Below are 26,494 nucleotides of genomic sequence, written 5' to 3' on the forward strand. Positions count from 1 at the left end.
ATTCACAGCACTTCTTTCTTTTGGCAAAAAGCTTGAGGATAAGGAGGTTAATGCACCATGGGAGCCTGGGCCATGACGCTGCTTTTCCTTCCTAATGCAGGAGACAGGGACCCCGTCGGTGGGATGTCCGTTCAGAGAGGGACTCCAGAAAGGGTGTTTGGATTCGGGCTCCGGCTGGGACAGCCCCCACGGCTGGCCCTCCTCTGGCCCCGCTCCAGCAGCTCCATGTCCTTCTTGTGCTGGGGACCCCAGAGCTGAAGGCAGCACTGCAGGGGGGTCTCAGGACAGCAGAGCAGAGGGGCAGAATCCCCTCCCTCGCCCTGCTGCCCACGCTGCTCTGGGTGCAGCCCAGGACACGGTTGGCTTTCTGGGCTGCCAGCGCACGGTGCCGGCTCATGTTGAGCTTCTCATCACCCAACACCCCCAAGTCCTCTCCTCAGGGCTGCTCTCCATCCGTTCTCAGATGGGCAGGGTGTCCTGCCTGCCGTTGGAGTTCACAGCAGTGCTTGCTATAACTCATTCCTCTCCCTGTCTCTGCCAACTATTCCTGTGTCTTCCCTTCCAGCTCTGCAGCAGTGCCTCATGTCCCACCCAAATTGCTCCAGTCCCTCATCCTTCATCCTGACAGGCATCCCTGGGCTGGAGGATGCTCAGTTCTGGATTGCTTTCCCATTCTGCACCATGTACTTCATGGCAGTGCTAGGGAACATCACACTCCTCTTAGTGATTAGGATGGACCCAAGTCTGCACGTGCCCATGTTTTACTTCCTCTCCATGCTGGCTGCCATTGACCTCGTGCTCACCACTTCAGTCATGCCCAAGATCCTGAGCATCTTCTGGTTCCAATCCCACGAGATCGACTTTGAGGGCTGTGTGGCCCAGATGTTCTTCATCCACAGCTTCTCCACAGCAGAGTCAGGGGTCCTGCTCACCATGGCCTTTGACCGATACTTGGCCATCTGCAAGCCCCTGCGCTACTCTGCCATCCTGACGGGCTCCACCATTGCCAAGCTGGGTTTGGCTGCTGCGGCGCGCGGTGCCGCCGTCATCACCCCTCTGACGTGCATGGTGACCAGCCTGTCCTACTGCGGCCCCCGCGTCATTCATCACTCCTACTGCGAGCACATGTCAGTGGTGAAGCTGGCCTGGGGGGACACTCGGCCCAACAGTGTCTACGGGATCACAGTTGCCACTGTCGTGGTGGGCTCAGACTCCATCCTCATTGCTATCTCCTACATGATGATCCTGAGGGAGGTCATAGGCCTCTCCAGAGAGGCTCGTCTGAAGTCCTTCGGCACCTGTGGCTCCCACATTGGTGTCATCCTGCTCTTCTATGCGCCCGGGCTCTTCTCCTTCTACACTCAGCGTTGGGGCCAGAGCATCCCTGTGCACCTCCATATCCTGATGGCTGACCTCTACCTGCTGGTGCCTCCCATGCTCAACCCATTTATCTACGGGATAAGGACCAAGACAATCCAGGAGCGGGTGCTGAGCCTGCTCTGGCAGAAACGGATACAGTCCAGATCCTGACCCCAGCCCATTGCTAATGCTGGGTGAGAAGGAATGGGATTCGGACCAGGGAGCAACAGCAGCGTATTTGAAAAGCAAATAATAAGCTGCCTACATGAAAAGCAGGATGATCCCTTCGTCATCTTGGCCAAACCTGAAAGATGGAGGCACCATGGAAAATTTGACTAGTGAAACATTATTTTTAGAAAGTGAATTCTACATTTCTGTTCAGAATGGAAAGATAAATCATGCCTAACTATTTGTATCTTTGGTCCTCCTCAGGTCTGTATCACCTCATGACTCTCTTCATAGAATTGTAGAATGGTTTGGGTTGGAAGGGACTTTCAAGGTCATCCAGTTCCAACCCCCCTGCCATGGGCAGGGACACCCTCCACTACACCAGGTTGCCCAAAGCCCCATCCAACCTGGCCTTGAACACTGCCAGGGATGGGGCAGCCACAGCTTCTCTGGGCAACCTGTGCCAGTGCCTCAGCACCCTCAGAGGGAAGAATTTCTTCCTTAGATCCCATCGAAATCTCCCCTCTTTCAGTTCAAAGCCATTGCCCCGTGTCCTGTCACTACACACTCTTGTCCAAAGCCCCTCTCCAGCTTTCCTGTAACCCCTTTAGGTACCGGGAGGTGCTGGAAGGTCTCGCTGGAGCCTTCTCTTCTCCAGGCTTGTTATGGTTTGAAGTGGGGGGGGAGGTCCGGGTGGCAGGAGCTGCCCATCAGACCGGACTCCCATCCCCCTCGGGGCTTGAGCCAATCGGCGCCTCTGCGAATTGCCCTATTTACGTCGGGCAAAGGAACCGGAAAGGTGTGTGCCTGTGCCCAGGGGCGAGGAGACGGGAGGGGGGCACGGCCCCCGCTCCTGGCCGGGCCGGTGCCCGCCCCGTCGAGGATGGCGGCGGCGGAGCCGCTTGGGGCACTCGGGGAGAGCCCCGCTCCCGGGGCGCCCACCGGGCCGAGTTCACCCAGACAGGGCTGAGATCTGAGCGAAACGGGCACACGGATCAGAGGTCAGTGAAGGTGGGACGGGACAGCGTGTGCCGCGGCTGAGCCCCCCTTGCCAGCAGCCCCTGGCTGCCAGCCCTCGGTGGGGCAAGCAGAGACCCACTCGCAGCCCGTGGAGGACCCACGTCGAGCAGAGATGCCCGAGCCCGAGCACGGTGCATCTGGAGCCCGTGGGATGCCCCCGCCGGTGGGGAGGGGTTTGGTTAAAGGAGATGCCCGAGCCGGAGCCTGCTGTGACTCCCGGGCACGGGGCGAGGCCATTTGCGCATCTCAGTCCGTGCGGAGCCGCGTTTCGGGTCGCTGTGCCGCCCCACGCCGGAGGCATTTACAGTCTGTTGATGGCCCACGGCAGGGCGAGTGGCCACAGCTCCTTAAAGCCCAGGGCTGGTAAAGCCCGCACTGGGGCAATCCGATGGGGTAAGGATTTGCCCCCCAGCGGGCAGGATTCACGCTTTCGCCGTGAGCAGGGGACCCACTGGAGCAAGGGACAATGGTGTAAGGGCTCCTGCTCCTTTAAGGGACGCGGCAGTACCAGCACGGGATGAACTGACCTGCACCCCCCCATTCCCTGCCCCCTGCGCCGCTGGGGGGGGAGGTAGAGCCGGGAAGAGAAGGCAAAGGGGGGGGTGGTGTTGATTTTAAGACCTGGCCTTGTTTTCTTGTTACCCTCTCAAGTAACCGTTTTTGTTTGCTTTTCTCTCTGTAGGCAGCTGTTAATAAACTGTTTTGCTTTAAGAAAAAGCCTCTTTTGCCCGGGACCGTGGGTGGTGGGTGCTGCTCTGTTCCTGTCTCGACCCTCAGCTCTTTTATTACATTTTTCTCCTCTCCATTTTACTGGAGTGGGAGAGCTGCCTGGGGTTTAGTGGCTGGATCGGCCTAACCCACGACAAGGCTGAACAGCCCCAACTCTCCCAGCCTGTCTCCAGAGCAGAGGTGCTCCAGCCCTCCCATCATCTCCGTGGCCTCCTCTGGACCCGCTCCAGCAGCTCCATGTCCTTCTTGTGCTGGGGACCCCAGAGCTGAAGGCAGCACTGCAGGGGGGTCTCAGGAGAGCAGAGCAGAGGGCCAGAATCCCCTCCCTCGCCCTGCTGCCCACGCTGCTCTGGATGCAGCCCAGGACACGGTTGGCTTTCTGGGCTGCCAGTGCACGGTGCTGGCTCATGTTGAGCTTCTCATCACCCAACACCCCCAAATCTTTCTCCTCAGGGCTGCTCTCCATCCATTCTCCACCCAGCCTGTACTTGTGCTTGGGATTGCCCTGACCCACATGCAGGACCTTGCCCTTGGCCTTGTTGAACTTCATGAGGTCCTCCCACCTGGTTTAGAGACCAGACTCTTCCAACTTGGGTCTCATTGTCTGGGTCCAAATCGGGGCTGGAAAGTGCCCGTGCCAGGTGCATGGCCTGGAGCCTGTCAGGCAGTGGATTTGTTCTCCACTTACAGGGTCTGCCTCCTGTGCCACTGCCTGGTGCTGCCCAGGTAGGACGCACTGCTCCCAGTATCATCCAACCTTCCCCTTCCCTGGGGTCCCCCAGCCAGGCTTGGTGCAGCTCATCTCATCCCCTTCAGGGAAGCACACCACTGCTTTCAGCAGCCCTTTCACCACGCAGTGCCAGCCCTCTTTGGTCAGGGGCTTTTCAGTGGCAAACCCTGACTTTGCAGAAGAAGGAGACTTAGACAGAACCAGTTTCAGTTAGATCAAAATGGCCAGAATTGGTCTGTCGCATGATTTCTATCTGGCTGTTCTATCAGCTCCTTCTGCTGTTGCTGTAGAGGATGCAAAAGCCAAGTGTGAGACAGGACATCCCTCCCATGACTCACAGCCTCCGGCAGGGTGGGGGATGCCCAGGAGCTCCATCTCCTGGAAGGAGACCCAGACCTCGTTCACATCTGGAAAGGCTCAGTGTCTCAAAAAGAGGGAGTTGGCAATGCCAAGTTCAAGGACCTGCAGGTCCTCGAACCCTTGGAAGGCTGCGGGGCCAAAGGATGAGGAAGAGTTCGAGTTGCTGCAAGGGTTACAAGCGCTACAGGGAATTGGCAACAATAGCTTTTCAATTAAACAAGCTGAATTAGGAGGTTCGTCATTAGCAAACGAGCAAGTGAGAGACGGGCACACCAGGGATTCCTCTCAGCAAGCTTGTAAATGTTTCCACCGCTAAAAGCTGCTGGATGAGAGGAGCAGGCAACGGAGCCGGTGGAAGCGGGGCTGGCTGGCATCGCTCCAGCAGGGGCTGGTGAGTCGGGTACCTCCTCATTTCTCTGGATGAACCTGCAGCAGCGAGCCAGGTAGGTCACCCCTTGGTGCACGGGTTTTAAATAGAAGCAGCACAAGAGGATTTGCAGCTGCAGTCTTTTCTTTGTAAATGATAAAAAAAAATAAAGCAGTTATAGAATCATAGAATCATGGAATGGTTTGACTTGGAAGGGACCTCCAAGATCATCCAGTTCCAACCCCCCTGCCATGGGCAGAGACACCTTCCACTAGATGAGGTTGCTCAAAGCCTCATCCAGCCTGGCCTGGAACAAGACCCTATGCCCCACTCCAGTCCCATGCTTCTTGACCACGTTCTCTACAAAAAAAAAAAAACACTGTGAGTTTTGAAAAAATATCTTAGGCAACCTTGGCTTCTTGCGACACAAAATCCTCAGACCAGCTTGCACGTTGTCATCTCGGGGAGTTTGCTTTGCAGCTGAATAAATTCAAGGGTAGGCTTTGTCCGCAGGCGTAGAGCTTTCATTCTCCTCCGCTCCCTGTGCTCGCTCCCAGGAGTGGGAGGGCATGGGTGGGGGGAGCAGGGAGGGAACGTGCGTGGTGGGTTTTTGAAGGTGTTTCTGCAGTCACTCCATGGACCTTCAGAAGATACAGATACGAACAAAACCTGACCCGATCCGGCGCCCTTGCCGATACAAGGTGGCTGTACCAGGGTCATCTCTAACAGATTTTTGTCCTGTTTGGTCTTCTGCAAAAAGGGAGCGCCAGTCCCCTCGGGCACTGCAGCTGTTCTCATCAGTGCATTGCTATCTTCACCATGGGAGAAATTTTCTTTAAGCCTCGACTGAATTTCTCCTGCTCTTTCTGGGGTTTAGACCCCTGGCGTGTCCTTCCAGAAACACGTAGGACAGATTATTCCTTTCCCCTTCACTACAGCGTTTAACATGTTTCAAAGCTCTTCTCAAGACCATTCTGCAGGTGAGCCAGTCCCCTCAGCTCTCCCACTTAACTTCATCCTTATTTCTGAACTCCCTCTAGTTTGCCATATTTTTCCATAAAGTCCCTGTCCCAATGCACTTCAATCTGCAGCCCTCCAGCCCGGTCCTTTGCCCCAGCGTTCGCCCTACCTGAGGGTGTTCCACTGAACAAGCAGTTCTGAGAGTATGATTTGCTCAGAAACTTCACTTTAATCTGCTAATGTGTTTTATAAATGACAAAAAAAAAGAGATAAATCAGATTTGCCTGGGAAGATCTACCCTTGATAATGTGATGCCAGGTTGGATGGGGCTTTGGGCAGCCTGGTGTAGTGGAAGGTGTCCCTGCCCATGGCAGGGGGGTTGGAACTAGATGATCTTTGAGGTCCCTTCCAACCCAAACCGTTCTGTGATTCTATGACTCTATGATTCTGTGATTCCGTGATTCTATGATTTGAACTCTTCTCTGCCTGTTTCCACGTCAGAGCTACGGAACGTCAAACGATAACAGCAAATGTCAGGCTCACAGGGAAGGAAAGGGGTTATTTCACAAAAGGTGCCTTTAAATTTGTGAAACTCCTCACCAAAAGACAGCATGGGTGCTAAAATTTTGCACAGAAGAGGCTAGATGGGTTTCTCGGTTGGGGTTAATAAAAATGGATAAACCACATCCAGCTCAGGAAGTCCCTGAGCTTCAAATTTTGGAAGCTGAAAAGCACGCAGGAGAAGTTCCATGGCGTGTTTCCTTTCTCTTATTCTTCCCTAAGGACGTGCTTTTGATGCCGGACATAGGACCTTTGATGTGACCCAGGGCACGGCTGTCCTCATGTGCCTGGGCTCTCCTCACTCAGGCTCCTGCAGTGACCGCCATGCCCTACTCGTGTCCCACCAACACCTCGCTGTGGGAGCTGCACCTGACGGGCATCCCGGGGCTGCAGCACCTGCACCACTGGATCTCCATCCCCTTCTGCATCATGTACCTCATCACGCTGTCTGGGAACAGCATCCTCCTGTACCTGATAAAGGTTGATCCCAGCCTGCACCTGCCCATGTTCCTCTTCCTGTCCATGCTTGCTGTCATTGACCTGGTGATGTCCACCTCTATCACCCCCAAAATGCTGGGCATCTTCTGGTTTCGCTCCACTGCCATCAGCCTGGATGCTTGTCTTACCCAGATGTACTTTGTTCACGCTTTCTCCGCCATGGAGTCAGGGGTGCTGGTGGCCATGGCCTTTGACCGCTACGTGGCCATTTGCAATCCACTGCGGTACTTATCCATCCTGAGCAGCCCAGTTGTGGCTGCCATTGGCTTGGCCACCTTGCTGAGGGCTGTGGTTTTCATGAGCCCCCTCACCTTCCAGATCCGCCGCCTGTCCCTCCGCATCCCGGCGGTGGTGGACCACTCGTACTGCGAGCACATGGCCGTGCTCAACGTGGCCTGCGGGAACACTGCCTTCAGCAGCACCTACAGCCTCTCTGTCTCCACCTGCGTGGTCAGCTTCGACTGGCTGCTCATCACCCTCTCGTACGCGCTCATCCTCCGAGCTGTGCTCAGCCTCTCCTCCCCACGAGCCCACAGAAAGGCCTTCAGCACCTGCGGCTCACACCTCTGCGTCATGGCACTCTTCTACATCCCTGGGCTGCTCTCCATGTACATGGAGAGGTACCACCAGGAGCTTCCACCTCACATGCGGGTCCTGTTGGCTGATGTCTACCTCCTCATCCCACCAGCGTTCAACCCTCTGATCTACGGCATCAGGACGAAGCAGATTTGTGACGGAGCACGCAGGGTGATCTCCCGGAGGAGACCCATGGCAGGAGAGATTGGTCCTGGCCTTCAGGGCACAGGGCTGGACTTATGAAGACAAAGTCCATTCCCTAGAATGGCCAAAACCTCTGCTGGACCTTGGTGTGGCTCTCAGTGTATGTTCAGAGACACAGGTGCCGCAGGAGACGCTGGTGCCCACTGAATTCAGGTCAGTACCAAAAGCTTCAGATGACTGTTCTCCTGCCTGTCCCTAGCACAAGGCGGTGACATTGGCACAGCACCCCTGGCTGGTCCAGCTCCCTCAGATCTCCCAACATAAATACAATTGCAGCCACCACCTGACCTAGTTCTGGTAAAACAACCTGGTGCAGCTGAACCACAGAAAATAGCTGTTTCCTTAACATGTCACTTTACGTGCAGAGGAACCATGCCAAGAGATGTAAGAGTCATGGGATTGCAGGGCCATGGGATGACTGAGACAGCAAGGGACCTCGGAAGGTCTCTGGTCCAATCTCCTGCTCAAGGCAGAGTCACCTATAAGGTCAGACCAGGTTGCTGAGAACATCTGCTCCCTCTCGGTGAAGGTCTGTCAGCCCTGGAGAGCACGTGCCGCATACAGTCACCACCATCCTGGATGCACAAACACAGCACACACTTTACCTGTCCCTCGCCAAAGTAAATCTCCTGAACCCCTCTCTGACCCTCCCCGGCCTCTGTTCCCCATCCCTACAGCGGGGCTGCACCAGAGCATCAATTCAGCGGCATCCAGCTGCCGTCTCCTTGATGACTTCTTCATGCTCTAACAGGTGAAGTCACCCCAGTGGAAGGGACAGTTGGTCCCTCTATGCAGGAGAAGTCCTGCAGAGGCCAGCACGGGCAGCCAAGGTGCCCTCCGGTCGCTGGGCATTGCTGCACCTCTGCCCTGTGCAGGGGCAAAGGGTTCTGCGTTGCTCCACCAGCCCTCTCCATGCACCATGGAGCTGCTTTTGGCTGGGATGAGGTTAATCTCATTCGTAGCAGTTTGTGTGACGACATTCTGGATTTGTGATGAAAGCAGCTGTATTGGGTCTGGCCGAGAAGGAGTTAATTTTCCCCACAATGGCCCTCACAGTGCTGGTAGGTAGAAAGGAGTTGGTGACACATGGTGTTTTGGCTGCTGCTGAGCAGTGCTCCCACGGCATCAAGGTTGTCCATCCAACGCTCCGCTCCAACCCGGTGGCCAAGATCTTGGGAGGGGACACAGCCAGGCCGGCTGACAAAGGGATATTCCGTACCGTGTGACGTCTGCTCAGCGATGAAGGCTGAGAAAAAGGAGGAGGAGGTGGTGGAATTTATTATGACTTCTGTCTACCAGAGCAACCACTACGGATATTGAAGCCCAACTTCCCGGGAAGTGGCTGGACGTCGCCTGCTGATGGGAAATAGGGAATAAATCTTTTATTTTCCTTCACTTCCGCACGCAGCCTTTGCTTTTGCTGTATTAAACTGCCTTTATCTCCACCCACGAGTTGTTTGGGGTTTTTTTTTCCGTTTTCTACCCCTGCAACCTGCTGAGGAGGAAAGTGACGGAGCGGCTTGGTGGACACCTGGCACCCGGGCAAGGTCAGCCCACCGCAGCAGTGCTGGTAACACAGAGATGCCTTAGTTACTGCTGAGCAGTCCTTGCACAGCCTCAACACCTTCTCTGCTCCTCACGTTATCCCACCAGCAAGCAGCCTTGGGGTGCACAGGGAGTTGGGAGGGGACACAGCTGGGACAGCTGACCAAAGGGATATCCCAGACCATATGACATCACACTCAGCAATGAAAACTGGGAGGGGGAGGTTCGCCATGACTGCCATTGCTCAGGGACCGGCTGGACATTGTTAGGTTGGTGGTAAGCAACTGGTTTTTTTTGCATCACTTGTTTTTCTTGGTTTTGGTTTTCCTTGTTGTTGGTTCTGGTTTTGGTTTTGTTTTTTTCTTTTTTATTATTAAACTGTCTTTACCTCAACCCACGAGTTTTTGCACTTTCCTGATTGGGGCGGTGGGAAATGAGCAAGCAGCTGCGTGGTGCTCAGCTGCCTACCGGGGTCAAACTACGACAACCATGAATGCCATCCTGCAGGGATCTGCAGCAAGAACTTGTCTGTTGGTTTGTGTGATTAAAGGTTCACCTCCATAAACCTAAAGGAGCAGAGGAACACGGCAAGCGGGTGAATCCCAGTATCCCCCTCGGAGCCAGCAGACCCCCAGCCTGACTGCTCCCCAGGCTGTCCCAGGAGGATGCTCAGTCCATGGCCAGGTGTGAGACCTCCAAGTTGGTCAATGACAGAGGATCTCACTCCTGCTAAACTGGCATGGTGTCTACTGGGTGGGGGGACAATCAGTATGGGATGCCAGGAAGAGCACTTTGGGACTGTGCAGCACTCACTATGGGATGTTTAGGGGAGGAACCAAAGGCTGGGAATGGGAGGGATCAGGGCGGATTGAGTGCAAACGAGCATGGGAAAACAGAGGGATAAGGGGATGAAAGGGTCTAGTCACATATCAGCATGGTCTTGGTCAACACGCCGTCCATGCCCTGTGCCTGGTCAGCGCAGTCCACCCTGTCCAACGGGGGCTCCTGTCTCCATTTTAACACCGCCCCTGGGTAAGAGTCCCCTGATCCGTGTGCACGTGTGAGCACGGAGGGCTGAGCACCAGCTACTGGAGTGGGGACCACAGACCACAGGGGCCCGGGGTGTTGTCCCAAAACCTGGGGTTCGCCCACCCGCCGTGCAACACGCCAATCCACGCGCAGAGTGGAGGTTTTTATTTTCTTTTATTACATATATACGTACATGTGGGCGCCTGCTCCGAGACAACACACTGAAGTTCCAAATCAACAATTGCAACATTAACATATTTATTATTCTAATTATTTATTATTCTAATACATACACATTGTTATTCTGTTAAATGATTGGTTAATATTTCTTTGCCCAGGACGCAAATCGGAACGCGCGCTCAGTTTCCTACTTCTGTTGCTCTCCTTTGAGTAGGTGGCATCATTTGGGCAGGTGGTCAACGGGTCGGTGGTCGCGATCTCCCCCTGACGGAATGACCTTTCCTTCACCTGGGCAGTTCCAGGTTGTTCTGTCTGCTTTGCTGACCACACGTGGTATTTATCACCCAGGGAGACTTTGTGTGTGTCTCAAACAAATCACACTGTTTGGTACAAACCAGGTTGCCAGGTGGTCTGATGTTCACTTTTGTGTTCTGGGTAAATCATTAACTTGTTCTAAAGGATGGGGCTTTACAGATGTGGATTTAACAGCACTGGTTATTAAGAAAATTTTTAACTATTTTGATTTCAGTGTAACAAGATTGCCAGAAACTGGAGAAACTGGGGCGCACACACGTGGGCTGGGTACGTACATCAGTGTGCGATCACCAGCAAACATCAAGCAGGACCAGCTAGCACGAAGGCTGAGATTTGGGAGCCAGGTGTCAGCGAGGCTGTGAGTCTGGATGCTGGAGAGACCAGAGGGTTTGATTGCTACTGGAGGGACCAGAGGGTCCGAGCTACACAACTGCAGGGACCATGGGGTCGGCTACTAGTGATGCCATGGGACACAGCCAGATACTGGAGAGTCGTTCGCCTGTGTGTATGTGCATGAGGCAACTGGGGACACCAGGTACCCCGGGCCAGTTACTGGGTAGACTGAGCACCTAAGCACAGCTACAAGAGGGATCCGCATTGTATATATGGATATACAATGTCCTCTAAAAGCCTTCATCCTAACCAGCCAGGGAGGTGAACAGGATCATAGAATCATAGAATAATAGAATCATAGAATCATAGAATGGTTTGGGTCAGAAGGGACCTTCAAGATCATCCAGTTCCAACCCCCCTGCCATGGGCAGGGACACCTTCCACTACACCAGGTTTCCCAAAGCCCCATCCAACCTGGCCTTGAACACTGCCAGGGATGGGGCATCCACAGCTTCTCTGGGCAGCCTGTGCCAGTGCCTCACCACCCTAGGTGTAAAAAATTTCTTCCTTATATCTAACCTAAATCTCCCCTCTTTCAGTTTAAATCCATTGCCCCGTGTCCTGTCACTACACACCCTTGTCCAAAGCCCCTCTCCAGCTTTCCTGTAGCCCCTTTAGGCATTGGGAGGTGCTGAAAGATCACCCCGGAGCCTTCTCTTCTCCAGGCTGAACAGCCCCAACTCTCCCAGGCTGTCTCCAGAGCAGAGGTGCTCCAGCCCTCGCATCATCTTGGTGGCCTCCTCTGGCCCCGCTCCAGTAGCTCCATGTCCTTCTGCTGTTGGGGACTCCAGAGCTGAACACAGTATTCCAGGTGGGGTCTAGATGAGGCCATCGATGCTGTTTGTGTTTGCGTGTGTGTTTTCAGCCTGCGTTGACCTGTGTGGTTGACTGGTCTCTGCTTGCAAACAACCTGGGGCAGAGTCTGTGTTTGCACCCTGTGGTGCAGATCAGCAGCCAGGAATCTCCTGGGTGCAAGAGCAATAAACACGCTGACATGTATGACATGACAGCCCTCAAAGTGTGTGAGAAGTGGAGGGGACCTCCCTTGGGAAGAAACTCTTGCTTTGGGTGTATGGAAACTTCCTGATCTGCCATTGAGACATATGAGGGTGCTGAGGCACTGGCACGGTTTGCCCAGAGAAGCTGTGGCTGCCCCATCCCTGGAAGTGTTCCAGGCCAGGTTGGATGGGGCTTTGGGCAACCTGGTGTAGTGGAGGATGTCCCTGCCCATGGCAGGGGGGTTGGAACTGGATGGTCTGTGAGGTCCCTTCCAACCCAAACCATTCTATGATTCTGTGACCTGCTGCGAGATCCCACCTCCCTGCATGGATTCATGCACAAACTCCTTTCAGGGAAACATAAAAGTTTGCTGTAGTGGTTCTGAGTGGAGAGAAGAATAGAAATCCAGAGTTTCCAAACCATCTTACTCTCTCTGGCAAAACCAAAGGGATTTTTCTAAGCTTCAGATGGACTTCTTCATTTACATTTTGTGCATTGGTCTCATGGGCACGGGGTAGACTCTGGAGACCATCATGCCCCGGAGGCACCAACGGCATGATGCTATGAAGGAGAGCTAATGAAAGAAGCTGACGCAGTCTTGAAAATCTCCAGCTCCTCACAGGACAGACAACCTGATCTCCGTGTCCTTCATCTGCTGTCCCTCAGGAGATTTTCAGAGGATGGGTTAACACCCCAGCACTGCTGCACTCAGAGGTACGCAGACACTCGCTGCAGGTGACAGTCCTGCAGGTGAGACACATCCCTGTGCTCATCCTTTTTGGCAGACCGGGATCAGAAGCCTTTGCAAAGCTCTTCTGCGCTATGTTTTTCCACCTCCCAGGACAAGAAGCCCCTGTGATCAGGGTTCTTCAGTACTGCTGCAGTGCCGATCATAACATCGTGCCAGGCATGGGCTGTGGAAGAGAGTTTCTGGAAGCAAACATGCTCTTGCCTTGGATGCTGGCACTTGGGGATGCAGCTCTGGATGCAGACACACGTACGTGTCTGGAGGTAGGTGTCCACACAGGCTTGTGTGCATGAGCACTGAGTACAGCCAGTGGAGATCCAGCCCCTACGGTCAGTGGCTCCTGGAGAGCAACTCAGCTCACCCTAGGGCAGACCCCTATGTTTAGGGAGCCAGTTACTCTATAAGCTCCAGGCTCAAGCTCTCCTCTGACTGCAGCAGGGTCTCAGACCCCCAGTCTCATTCCACTGCCCCTTACTCGGATGTCTACAGCCACTTGAGATGCCCCCAGGAACCCACGGCATCCATGTGGGAGAGGCAGACCATCACCCAGGGCTTGCAGGGACCTTCACCCTGCCAGGCATAAAGGAAGGAGAGGCCATGGGACACACCGGAGGGGTCTCAGATGGCTCCAGGCCCCTATGTTCAGGTGGATGAACCATGCCCTGAGTCTTTGCAGGGGCACGCTCACGCGGATACTGGGATCCGGTGTGCTACGCCGGGGCTCGCACCATCCCGGGGTGCACAGCTCCGTTCTGCGGCAGGGGCCGGTCCCAAGGGCTGGTCCGTGTCACCGGCGGTACGTGGGTCTGCTGGGGAGTGTGGGTCAGCAGGAGCAGCCCCGGGATAACCTCACCGCTCAAATCTGGAGCCACTCCTGACTCCTGCAGCTGCTGGTTACCAGGATGCAGAGGGTCAGGACAGCACAGTCATTAAAAAGGAATTTTCATCCTGTCTCAGCTTCTGAAATGTCCCGATTCGCAGACATTTAGGCCAGAAGGTGAGTGCTTCTGCCCCAGCCCGTCTTTTCAGCCAGCATCTCCTGCAGCAGCCCCAAACCTGGGCTAAGCCATAGTCCAAACGGAGGGTTCCAAGCCCACAAAAGCCTCCTCTCTATTTTTGCTCTCTATTTTAGAACTTCAAGCGCCGAGTTTCCTTAGTGTCTCCCAAAATCTTTATTTCTATTCTGAACTTGTCCAGCTTCTCCTTCTCACTGCTGCCACACCGAGCATGTCTGATGTTAAATTTTACCCTAAACAATCCTGCACACAGGTGGATTTTACTCCGTGCTGTCACTAGCACGAGCCACGAGCCACCCCGCAGATTGCTGCTTGCTAAAAAGCTTCTGATGGACAACTGTCCAGGCTGAGCACCATTTCTTCTGGCAGGCAGCGATCTGGTGTGGTCACCACTCGCCTGGTCTTGGCAGCTGCGTGGGGAGAAGCAGCAGAAGCAGTAGAAAAGTCTTATAACAAGTGAATATGTAGATCCTGCCCACCGTACTCGGGCTCTTCTCATCTCTCCAGGATTGTCCTCTGGAATTTCTGTACTACCTTCAAGGTTGTCCCATCAGAATAAAACCTCAGAAATCAGTCTTGTCCTCTGACTACCACCTAGTTTTCCAGGCTTCTCTCACTGGTGAATGATAGAACGAAGACAGGGCAGCAAAAGGCATTCTCGTGATCACACTTAGTGTCCCAGAGCACTTTCTGAGACCACTTTTTACCTTACAAATTTGGGGGACCTTCCTACATCGAGCCCATGGCAGGGAAGCCAGGACTGCTCAGGCAGAAACACCAAGGGAAGCTGGATGTTGACCTTTTTCTCTCCTCTTGCAGCTTATTTCAAGACACCAGCTGAGTGGTGCTGAGCAACCAACAAAGAAATAAGCCTTCCTACAAGTAACAAACAGTAAATTCCCTTGGTTATCCCTGGTGGCACAACTTTGAAGATGAACTTCTTCACCTTATAGGAACTTTCAAGCCATGACAGCCCCGTTTATTCAACATTTCTGATCCATTCCCCTCTACCTGGTCATGTTATGCTGTAGCACTCCCATCTCACCCATGGTGATAACGATGTGGATTCCTGATTTGACTCCTGCACTGATGCAGAGTCCCCACCTTGTCCTCTTTAGTTCCGGACATCTCAGGGCTCAAAACCAGGCTCCTTTTTTTAAGCACAAAAGCAAGATTCTCCTGCATGGCTTCTGATCTCTTCAACTGCCGCAACAGCAGCTCCTCCTCTTTCATCCTTGTGGGTGTCCCCAGCCTGGAAGCTTTCCCCACGTGCCTGGGCATCCTTTTCTGCTCAGGCTATATCATCACCTTGGTAGGAAATGGTGTAGTTTTGCTTGTCATTGGGCTGGACAACTCCCTGCGTGACCCCAACCATTGCTTCCTGGGCATGCTGGCCATCATCGACGTGGTGATGGCAACATCCATCGTCCCCAAGATGCTGAGCGTGTTCTGGCTGAACTCTGCGGAGATTGGTTACATGGCCTGCTTTGTTCAGATGTTCCTTGTTCACTCCACAACATCAGAAGAGTCGGGAGTGCTCCTGGCCATGGCTGTTGACCGCTACATTGCAATTTGTCACCCCCTCAGGTACCGAGCCATCCTGAATCGCCAAACAATTGCCCAAATAGGCCTGGCCATTGTGGTGAGAGCTCTCCTTTTCATGGTCCCCTTGACAGGGATGGTGACAAACCTCCCCTGTTGCCGTTCCCGTGTGGTTCCCCACTCGTACTGCGAGCACATGGCCGTGGCGAAGCTGGCGTGCGCGGACCCCAGACCCAGCAGGCTTACAGCGTGGCTGGGTCCTCCCTTATCGTAGGGATGGACATGGCTTTCATTGCTGTGTCCTATGGGATGATCCTTAAAACCGCCCTGGGGAAGAAGTCATGCTGGAAGGCCTTCAGCACCTGCGGGTGTCACATCTGCGTGGTGCTGCTGTACTACATCCCCGGGATAGTCTCCATATACGCACAGCAGTTCGGCAGCGGCGTATCCGTGCAGGCGCGGGTTCTGCTGGCTGATCTCTACCTGACCTTCCCCACCATGCTGAACCCCATCGTTTACAGCATGAGGACCAAGCAGATCCGTCAGGCAGTGCTCAAAATGCTGTTTTCCAGGAAGGTTCATGACTGACACAGTAGTCAGTGGTTTTCCAGGTGTATGCATCTACACAAAGACAGCACCGATTTCATTCCCATCGAATGCACACGGTGAACAGGACTCATTGGCTTTAATGACCCCACGAGAGGGACCCCACTCTGTGGCAAGAGTTATTTGAGACTGAGATCATGAGCAAATATCAGAGTCTTATTTCCTTTCCTTCTTTCCAGGGAAGAATCTGTAAGGTTGCTGGAAGAACCTTTCCAGGGAAGAACCTCTAAGGTTGCTGGAAGAACCTTTCCAGGGAAACCTTCGAGTTTTGAGTTGTTCCCGATGCCATGAACATGCCTTTGATAATATAAAGCAACATTTCAGGGCTCCAGGTGTATTTGTGTCAATACCTAGATTCTACCCCAAATGGGGAAATTTCTTCTATGTTGTCTTTTCTAGTCCCTGCAGGTGCTGTAGCCCCAGAGGCTGTTCTCTCTGGGCCTCTCTTGCACAAAAGGCTGACCTTCACTGAGCACAGACCAGCACGGACCACATCACCATCACTGGGTGATGATGGAACCTGAGCATCTTCAAAACTGAGCACTTCAAAGCATTCTGTTCATCTGACAGGTCACACCAGCTGGGTGAGGAAAACGAAGGAGGGAGAAGCACGATGGTGTTTATCACCGTATCTGGGTGTCCACACCTTGCAGCGGTGGGAATGCACACTGAATCTGCTTGGGGATACTTACCAGTCCTGTGTCTGCTTGCTGTAATGGCCACAACTACCTGAACAGCTACATCTAGCATGTCTTGGAGGCTTGAAAGACAGCAGGTCTGAGTGTCCTGAGCCCAGCCAGCTCTTGCTGCTGGTAGAGCAGCTGCATCCCAGGCTTTTCTGAGCCCTCTCTGAGCCAGCCAGCTATGTCCAACCAGGACTCATAGGCTCTGTGTTGGCGGTTGCAGCACCCAACCACGCTGAGACTTCCCAGAGTGCAAGAGCCCTCCTGTTCTGGAAAGCGGGATCCAGCTGGCAACAACCCAGACAGGTCAGGTCCCCCAGCAATGACAGGTTTTATCTGCAAACTGCAGGCACAAGGAGCCGTTTTGAGGCTCTACAGCTTAGCACCAGCAGATGGAAAGTCCAGCTCTGACATGGGATAAGGAGATACTCCACAGGAGTTATTTTGAACTGGTACTGGAGGCTCGCTGGGAGAGGTGCACTTAGAGTGAACATGGAGATACATGTCAACAGCAACAATCCAAAGTACCAACATCAACAACTCACATCTCCAACATCTCCAAACCTTGCATTTCTTTAGTATCAAGAGATTCAGCAGGTTCAAAAGTTCAGCCACTCACAAGGGCTCCTGCTCCTCAGAAATTGAGGTTGCTTTGATGACAGAGGGATGCTCTGCACCCGCTCTGCTGGGATGCTCCTCCTGGGGTCAGGCTGGAGTCTTCTGAGACTCAGTAACGTCTAAAGTCCAAAGAGTCAATGTTTTGGGACAAAAACGGCAGGCCGGTGAGCGTTTGCCCAGGGTGTTTCGCCAGAGTTATGTGACAGCTCCTGTTAGGATGCTTAAGATATAGCAATCATTAAGGCTGGAAAGGACCTCCAAAATCATCAAGTCCAACCGCAAACCCAATACCACCATGCCCACTAACCATGTCCTGAAGTGCTACATCCCCACGTGTTTCGAACGCTTCCAGGCACAGTGACTCCATCACTTCCTTGGGCAACCTGTTCCAATGTTTGACCACTCTTTCAGTAAAGAAATTTTTCCTAATATCTAATCTAAACCTCCCCTGGCACAACTTGAGGCCATTTCCTCTCGTCCTATCGCTAGCTACCTGGGAGAAGAGACCAGCACCGACCTCAACTTGAGTGATGAAACAGAATTCAGCAGAGGTGAATGGCTGTGTCTCAGAGGTGCTCATGGCCTTCTGCCGGGTGGGGGAGTTTCATCCAAAGAGAGGAGCCACAACCCTACTTGGGTCTGAGGGTGGAGGAGGAGCAGAGGGATGGAGTTGGGGAACTGTCTCCATTCACACAAGGATTCAGAAGAAAAGCATACAGAGCTTGGCACGTTTCCTCCGACAGCAAAGGAATGGGACAACCCTCATCGTCCTCAGACACATTGAGGGCACAGGTCCACATGGCCACCATCGTCTCCCTTGCAGTCATGGCAATGAAAGCAGCAGGTGCAGCACAATTCCTCTGACCTATTTCAGGTATCAGCTTTAGGTTGGGATAAATACTGCCCTAAAACCACTTTTTGTCTCCATGGAGATGAAGGCAATCTGGAGGACTAGCTCCAGCCATAGACTGACACCATGTCCACATGTTCAGATGAATCCCAGCCAAAATGTCCTGTTCAGTCCCCACTTCCACATTCATTTAAAAATTGAACTCAGTGAAACGCATCCAATTTCCAAACTGGTTTGAATGTGTCATTCCCCACATCACAAACATTTCATCCTGTCTTTGCGGGGTTTTTCTGGCTTTCTGCTCCGCTCTTCCCTGACATCTTGAAAAAAAAAACAGTCAACAGAATGTTTCTGCTATCCTGATTTTGCACATTTTAGCCTTATGCTGCCCGGGGCTTGAGGAGGGGGTGGTCTGGTGGGGGCAATGGCCCTTCGCACTGAGAGCCAGGAGAAACTTCCAGCTACTTGTTCAGCAGAGCCAGAAAGGAAACGGCGCTTGTGTCGCTGCGGGTAGGAGCACAAAGAAGGTCTTTCATTCTGCTGGAGACAACCTGCGCAGCCTATTCCCATCCGGCTTGGCCATCATCTCCTGGCACCTGCCACTTGGAAAGGGAATTAGATGAGAGAGAAATCACCTGGGACCATCCAGCCCCTACGCTGGGGTTATTGCAGAAGGTGTCTGGAGAGAACTTGTGCTCTTGGGAATCTCCATCCAGGAGGAGACTCCCGTCGGCATTGCCTGGAGTGACTTAGGCACAGACCTTGGCTCTGCCCTCGCGTGCAGGAGATGTTTCTTTCTCAGCGTGAAGGTCCCCGAGGGTGGCCACCGGCCGCAAGCGGAGAGTGAGGTGGGTGGCTGCACGGCAGGACCGGCACGAGCCAGGGCACGGCAGGCTGCTCCGGGTGCCGAAGGACGGGAGGCTGGTGGGACATCGGCGTCTGGGCTGCGGGCATTCACAACGCGAATCCGTTAGGAAAAAAAAGGTAATTGCTGGAAAAAAAAATTTTAAAGTAGTTTTTCAAAACTTTTAAAGTTTCTTATCAAACGAAACTGCAGACCCAAGGCTGCAGAATTCTGATATTTTAAGTATTTTTTAGGTAAAAATAGGACCTGAGTCTAAAAAAGTAAACAAATAAATACCAAACCCTCTAACCAAAACCAGAAATTGTTTGCTGAAAAAAGAGTTGGCGTGTTTCTGTTTGTATAAATCAATCAGTAATTAGCTAAATACACATTTTCTGTAAAACAAACTAACCTTTCAGCCACAGATAATGTTCTTAACCCCTTGCGTACGACAGCGGGTATCTGAACAGAAAGCCACGGGCACGTAGCTGGGGGGTTCTCGCTGTCGGGCAGAACTTGGTGAGATAGTTGGGATTATGTCGTGCGTGGTGCAGCTCGCTGGGGACCAGGTGGAGAGGTGAAGGAGGCAGGTAGCCCGTTGGCCCAGGGTCCTGACCCAGCTCAGGGACAAAGCATCATTTTGGGGAGGTATCCTGCATCCGTGGTGCAATTTGTGGAGGCAGAGTGAGCACCCCAGGGGCACACACCAGGGGCTACACGCTTGTTGGCCAGGGCACGGTCTGGAGTTGCAGCTTTGCCTTCAACATGAACATGTGTCCTAAACACAGTGCTAGCAGCCGGGCCAGGCAGAGTCCACCTTTACCATAGAATCATGGAATGGTTTGGGTTGGAAGGGACCTTCAACATCATCCAGTTCCAACCCCCCTGCCATGGGCAGGAACACCTTCCACTACACCAGGTTGCCCAAAGCCCCATCCAACCTGGCCTGGAACACTGCCAGGGATGGGGCAGCCACAGCTTCTCTGGGCAACCTGTGCCAGTGCCTCAGCACCCTCAGAGGGAAGAATTTCTTCCTTAGATCCCATCGAAATCTCCCCTCTTTCAGTTCAAAGCCATCACCCCGTGTCCTGTCACTCCACGCCCTTGTCCAAAGCCCCTCTCCAGCTTTCCTGTAGTTGTGCCCCATCCTGAAATAACCTTATTTTATCTCCATAGCAACGCATGCACAACGCTGCAGTGGGCAATCCCCCGCTGCCAGCGAGGTGTCTGTGCTGAGAAGGAAAGGGCTGCAGGGGCTGAGGTGGGGAGAGCTCAGTCTGGAAGATGTGACAAAGCAGATAAAAAATATGTCACGGGGAGCACAGGGGCCACTCCTTCAATCAAAGGGTTCTGCATCCAGCACTAATTAGCTGGGAGGAGTAAAGAGGAGTTAAACCACAGGAAAAAGATGTTGGTGGTCTCTCTAGGAGCCAGTGTGCCCCTCTGCATGGAGAAGAGAGGTCTAAGCCTACCTGAGAGAAAGACAGTCAGAGAATCTTATTTTTTTTAATGTAATTTAATTGGTTGGTAGCCGAGAAGGATGTTAAACAGCTTCTGCTAAGAACAGAAAATGAATGCAGCAGCAGATCTGGGTAATTTGCACAAGGTAAAAGCATCTCTGAGTTGGCCAAGGAGGTCTTTGGTCTGTTCTGCCGAACTTTTACGGGTCCCTACCACGCTGCAGTGACTGCAGATGCTTCCTCGGGCCATTAGCTGAGCGAGAAAGTAGGATGATGTGATTAGCTGCAGATTGCTGAGCCTGACGTCAATGCCCAGCAGAATGCCCAAGAAGTTATCAGGAGATTGGGCCAATAAAGAATTAAAGGATTGGAATCAAATTAAATTATGGCAATCAACATGGCTTTGCAGGAAACAGCTCTTGTCAAACAAACCTGATTTCATTTTCTGATGAGATAGCAAGTTTAGTTCATCAATGTGTGCGTGTCTGAGTCCAGCACACAGCGTTATCTGAAAGAAATGTGCCTCCACCACGCTGCTTCCAGGTGAAGAGCCGACACCGTGTCATATCTGGGAAGCATCAGTAACGTCGACGAAGAACTGGATGATTAAGAGACCCCAAAATGAAGCTGTCAGACCCATCATCACAAAAAGCTCGTGTTTCTGCAGGGATGCCACAGTGCCCGGCTCTAGACTAGAAGTTATTCTGTACAACTTTCATCAGCGTTGTCCCAAAATCAGCACAAATTGTGACTCAAACGCTGGGGAACGGCACGTCATGCAGAGCAGCCCAGAGAGGTCGGCAGACTTGGTGGTTCCAAGGAGCTGCCTGTGATAAGCTGAAAACCAGGCTAAGGAGAGTCGGGCAGGTCTTCAGAGTGGAGCACTGTATCCTGGAGAACAGAGGCTCTGGAAAGCAGCTGACATCACGCTGAGAGGGCACCCAAAGGGCCAGCACAGTTTTGGATGCATAAGAGGGAAATGGAAGAGGTTATATTTTTTCAAAAAAAGATCTTGAAATCTTGGGGATGTGCAAAAAATTCCCCTCAGTAAGACAGAGAGTGGAACAGGTGAGTGGAGAAGAGAAACCTGCAAAATGCTCTGGGTCTTTAGTTTGTCAAGAATAACTCCCTGGTCATGGGAAGTACCTACCTTCATGCTATGAAGGTGCTCTGCCATGGAGGGCTCTCCGGCCAAGCACAGGGAGAGGAGGATGCTGTGCCTGGAGCGGACAGGTAATGCCAAATGGGAAGAAAAGCACATGGTTATAACCATGGGGACAAGTAGCACCTGAGGCAGAAAGCAAAGGGTGGTGGTTCTCCACCTCTGGATGCCCACAGGCCTGCACTGATTTCTCCCAGGAAAGCATGCTTTAGCAAATCCCACGTCACTGGGCTCCAGAGAGGGAAAACCGGGTGTAACTGCACTGTTTTTGACAGGACAGCATTCTGCATAGTTTGGCCTTCAGTCTCACGGATGGATGAGGGTGGAGGAGGGGCAGCACCATTTTAATTGTACCCTCCTCGACTGCGGCAGCAGCTGGAGGCTGTCAATGATGCTTGTGTCATAGAATCACAGGAGGGTTTGGGTTGGAAGGGACCTCACAGACCATCCAGTTCCAACCCCCCTGCCATGGGCAGGGACACCTTCCACTACACCAGGTTGCCCAAAGCCTCATCCAACCTGGCCTGGAACACTGCCAGGGATGGGGCAGCCACAACTTCTCTGGGCAACCAAGTCCTCTTAGTGCCAGGCAACAGTTTGAAGCATCATTTTTCTGGCTGCAGTTTCTCTCGGCCCAGTTTCACCACGGACATGGTATATAGGTGCAGCTTCTGCATAACCCAAAGCAGCAACAGGGTGGGACTTGTGTGACCTGGACCCATACGCCCAGTCCTCCGTCTGAGCAGGGCACAGGGAGGGAGGACTTGTCCTTGCAAGTCCTTGCAAGTCCTTAAGCCCTGCCACTGCACGGCTCATGGAGGCTGGGCAAGGGCCAAAGAGCCTGGCATCATTATGCCCCACTTCTGCCCACTCACTGATAGTGGCAACAGTGGCTGGAAGCCACAACAGGGCAGGACACCGTGGTGCCAGCCTTTAGATAGACACAACTATGGCAAAAGCAAGAAGTAAACCAGAGGGGCTGGGAGGAGAAGCAGAAGGGAAGGTGGCCCCATGCGAGCAGTAGGACAGCCAGGACTCTCCAGTGATGTGTCCCCTGGAAAGTGCTGGCCACAGCACCAGTTTAAAAGCCTGACTGTAGGTAACAGGTTCTGAAAGTTTTTCCCCGAATAAATGCAACAGAATTGTGTGATGCTTGAGATCTGCGGGGTGCACAGTTTTATGGTCAAACTGGCGGCAGCAAAATCCCAAGCTTTCTGTCACTGTTACAGGGAACTAAAGTCGGGAAGACAGACGTGCCTTGGCCCACCTGTGCCATGCCAACCACCAACCGATCCAACACCAACTCTATGCCTTTTCTCCTGACGGGTGTCCCTGGCCTGGAAGATCTCCACATGTGGATTTCCATCCCATTCTGCTTTACATACATCATGACATTGCTGGGAAATAGCATGGTCCTTCTTGCTGTCAGGCTGGACAAAAGCCTCCATGAGCCTATGTACTATTTCATTTGCATGCTGGCTGCCATTGACTTCATCTTCTCGACTGCTGTAGTTCCCAAAATGCTGGGTGTATTCTGGTCAGATTCAAGAGAGATTGGTTTTGAGGCTTGCTTCATCCAGATGTTCTTCATCCACACATTCACTGCGGTGGAGTCAGGGGTGCTCCTGGCAATGTCCTTTGACCGCTATGTAGCCATCTGCAACCCCCTGAGATACACCACCATCCTAACAAGCTCAAGGACCATGCAGATAGGACTGCTGTCTCTGGCCAGGGGAGCTGGTGTCATGACACCTTTAATGTGCCTCCTCACCAGCTTACCCTACTGCAAAACCAGAGTCATCCCTCATTCCTACTGCGAGCACATGGCCGTGGTGAAGCTGGCCTGCGCCGACCCGTCTGCCAGCGATCTCTACAGCCTCGTCGTGGCAACCCTGTTGGTGGGGACAGACTCTGCCTTCATCACTTTCTCCTATGGTATGATCCTCAGGTCTGTGATGAGGCTGCCATCCCAAGCGGCACGTCTCAAGGCCCTCAGGACCTGCGGGTCCCACATTTCCGTCATCCTGCTGTTTTACATAGGTGGCCTACTCTCCATGTACCTGCAGATGTTCTCTTTCGGCTTACCACCTCACGTCCAAGTCCTGGTGGCTGATTTCTATTTGACGGTCCCTCCCATGCTCAACCCCCTCATTTATGGCATAAAGATGAAGCAGATCCAGGAAGGGATTTTCAAACTGCTGGGGCAGTTGGCAGGACTCAGTGCCTCACAAGCTGATAAAGACAGGTCAGATGCTGAGAGGGGAGGCACCGTCAGAAAAGAATTTATCCCATCCTAGAATGGGTGTGAAGTTAATTGCAATGAATTATCCCGCAGGAATGTCCATGTGTGTCCATTGACTTGAAAGGGAACCCAGACCAGATGGCTACTGCTGATACGGCAATAGTTTATTCACATGAAATCAATCATAGAATCACAGACTGGTTTGGGTTGGAAGGGACCTTCAACATCATCCAGTTCCAACCCCCCTGCCATGGGCAGGGACACCTTCTACTACACCAGGTTGCTCAAAGCCCCATCCAACCTGGCCTGGAACACTTCCAGGGATGGGGCAGCCACAGCTTCTCTGGGCAACCTGTGCCAGTGCCTCACCACCCTCAGAGGGAAGAATTTTTTCCTCAGATCCCATCGAAATCTCCCCTCTTCCAGTTTAAAGCCATTGCCCCGTGTCCTGTCACTACACACCCTGTCCAAAGCCCCTCTCCAGCTTTCCTGTAGGTCCCCTTTAGGTACTGGAAGGTGCTGGAAGGTCTCCCCGGAGCCTTCTCTTCTCCAGGCTGAACAGTCCCAACTCTCTCAGCCTGTTCTCCTGACTTCTAATCAGGAGTCAGACCAGTGTTATCTGAGAAAAGTCATAGCTACCAGCCTCTCCATGGACATCTGCTGCAGCAGTCTCTGCCATCACTGCCCACGGTTCTTTGTGCATCTCCACTATAAGCCCTGACTGGGACCACATGCACGTTGATGCAAAGACAACATGGTAAAGTGAAGTGTCTCCAGTCCTCCTGCGGGCATTTGCAAATCCAGCAAAGCCAATGGGAGGAACCGTGAGCCGATCCAAACGTCAGCACTGCAGGGATCAGCTGGAAAGGAGGAACTCGGGCTGGGGACTGTGCTCTGCGTAGAAGCGATTGCTGCTACGTACACTGAGCTCAGGAAATCACTCAGAGATCTAAAGCGAAAACTGTTTCCTATTCCTGACACAACCTGTGGTTCCAGGTGCCAGGAATGATCACAGATCACTCCAGGAAATAGAGTTAGTTCATAGTTCTGCAAAGAGTGAATGCAGATTTATCACCCAGTTTGGAGAGAGGGTGGTCTACTCAAGAAGGAAAAGAAAACGTTTCCTGTAAAATGTGATGCACCCATCCGTCTTTGCCTCCTTCCTCCCTCCCTTTCTAGACCATCCAAATCTCTCTCAGAACTGACATAAATCATCAGAGTCCCACTGATATGCCTCAGCTGGAAAACATCAAAAAATCATAGAATATCTCAAGCTGGACCCATAAGGATCATGGAGTCCAAGTCCCTGCTCCTCGCAGAACAACCTACAACTAAACTATATGACTAAAAGCATCATCCAGATGCTCCTTGAATTCTGCCAGGCTACTGTTTGTTGTACGTGTAACCTGTACATGGATCTTGGCTATGAACGCTCAGGTTAGATGTGTTTAAAATGTCTCAAAGGTGCTCAGCACTTGAACAGGTTGCCTGGAGAGGTAATCCACCTCTGGAGAACCTTAGACAAGCATCTGCTGATCCTGCTGCAGGGCAGGAGGAAGGGCCAGGTGACCTCCCCAGGTCCTCTGACACTGCATTGATGGGGTTTAGATAAATTAATGTTTAGTGTGAGACTGAAACTGGGAGCGTTTCGCTGAGCGGAGGACAGAGCCTGGCTTGTACGGAGAAGCCTCCACGTTTGTTCTTACAAACTCCGGTGGTTTCCCATCGCTCCCTCAGTCAGCAAAGCAAGCGGGGGGTTTATCACCGCTCAGGACCAGCACTGCTGTCAGTGATGGTGTCGTCCAGTGGGCTCCGTGTCATCAATGCCCTAAGAGATGCTTCTGCCTTCGTAGAACACTGCCAGAGATTAGTGCATGGCTCTGGACGGAGGGACCCTCAGAGAGCAAAGGACTGACAATTAAAGGTGATCTTTTCTGGCTTTGCTTCCTGCTTCCTGCATCAATCATAGAGCCACAGAATGGTTTGGGTGGGAAGGGACCTCAAAGATCATCCAGTTCCAACCCCCTGCCATGGGCAGGGACACCTTCCACTACACCAGGTTGCCCAAAGCCTCATCCAGCCTGGCCTGGAACACTGCCAGGGATGGGGCAGCCCACGGAGAATGGCAGCGGCGGAGCCAGCTGGGGAACTCGGGGGCACCCCACTCCCGGGGTGCCCACTGGGCTGAGTTCACCCGGAGAGGACTGAGATCTGAGAGAAACAGCCGCATCGACAGCAGGTCAGTGAGGATGGAGCGGGAGGAGGTGCCGGAGCCGAGTTTCCCCTGCGGCTGGTGGTGAGATGGCAGGCGGCCCCCTGCAACCAGGACGGCCTCGGTGGAGCAGCGACCCACTCGCAGCCCGTGGGGAGAAGATGCCTGAGCCCGAGGATGGTCGTGTTGGGGGCACGACGAGGCAGAAAGGCATCTGGAGTCTGCGTGACGACCCACGCCGGAGCGAGTGGCTACAGCTCCCTAAGTACCCGAGACTGTGGTGCAGCCCACACCGGAGCAATCTGTGGGGAAGGATTGTTTCCAGTGGGCTGGACTCACGCTGGAGAAGTTTGGGGATTTTTCCTCGTGGGTAGGGGATCCATTGGAGCAGGGGAAAAGGGTGTAAGGACTCCTCCTCCTTTAAGAAAGAAGCAGCAGTACCAGCACGGAATGAACTGACCTGCACCCCCCAGTCCCTGCCCCCTGTGCTGCTGGGGGGGTATGGGGGGGGGGGGGGG

At 53.1% G+C, this 26,494-nt stretch overlaps 4 protein-coding genes across 4 annotated transcripts; all 4 read left to right on the forward strand.

Moving 5' to 3' along the window:
* Window positions 1-540: 540 nt before the first annotated feature.
* Window positions 541-1,530, forward strand: LOC147525988 (olfactory receptor 52K2-like). Its single transcript, XM_086630684.1, has one exon. The coding sequence runs from the start codon at window positions 583-585 to the stop codon at window positions 1,528-1,530; it is 948 nt and encodes a 315-aa protein (XP_086486810.1). The 5' UTR covers window positions 541-582.
* A 5,048-nt stretch (window positions 1,531-6,578) lies between these two features.
* On the forward strand, window positions 6,579-10,554 carry LOC104371848 (olfactory receptor 52K2-like). Its single transcript, XM_086630648.1, has 3 exons — window positions 6,579-7,499; window positions 10,163-10,219; window positions 10,501-10,554. Exons 1-3 carry the CDS (start codon window positions 6,579-6,581, stop codon window positions 10,552-10,554), a joined length of 1,032 nt encoding a protein of 343 aa, XP_086486774.1.
* A 4,386-nt stretch (window positions 10,555-14,940) lies between these two features.
* LOC104371847 (olfactory receptor 52I2-like) lies at window positions 14,941-15,887 on the forward strand. Its single transcript, XM_009977381.2, is given in 2 exon segments — window positions 14,941-15,517; window positions 15,520-15,887. Coding segments are annotated over 2 exon segments (945 nt in total).
* Window positions 15,888-22,796: 6,909 nt separating this feature from the next.
* On the forward strand, window positions 22,797-23,819 carry LOC104371846 (olfactory receptor 52K2). The gene has a single exon (XM_009977380.2). The coding sequence runs from the start codon at window positions 22,797-22,799 to the stop codon at window positions 23,817-23,819; it is 1,023 nt and encodes a 340-aa protein (XP_009975682.2).
* Window positions 23,820-26,494: the final 2,675 nt, after the last annotated feature.

The sequence above is a fragment of the Tauraco erythrolophus genome, unplaced genomic scaffold, assembly GCF_009769465.1.
Source record: "Tauraco erythrolophus isolate bTauEry1 unplaced genomic scaffold, bTauEry1.pri scaffold_45_arrow_ctg1, whole genome shotgun sequence".
NCBI lineage: Eukaryota > Metazoa > Chordata > Aves > Musophagiformes > Musophagidae > Tauraco > Tauraco erythrolophus.

Excerpts from the sequence above, each read along its gene's own strand:
- LOC147525988 (XM_086630684.1), top strand. The coding sequence starts at position 583 with ATGTCCCACCCAAATTGCTCCAGTCCCTCATCCTTCATCCTGACAGGC.
- LOC104371846 (XM_009977380.2), top strand. The coding sequence starts at position 22,797 with ATGCCAACCACCAACCGATCCAACACCAACTCTATGCCTTTTCTCCTG.
- LOC104371848 (XM_086630648.1), top strand. The coding sequence starts at position 6,579 with ATGCCCTACTCGTGTCCCACCAACACCTCGCTGTGGGAGCTGCACCTG. Across the intron at positions 7,500-10,162 it reads TTTGTGACGGAGCACGCAGG|CTACTGGAGTGGGGACCACA; the intron begins GTGATCTCCCGG and ends GCTGAGCACCAG. Across the intron at positions 10,220-10,500 it reads GTGTTGTCCCAAAACCTGGG|GTGGCATCATTTGGGCAGGT; the intron begins GTTCGCCCACCC and ends TCCTTTGAGTAG.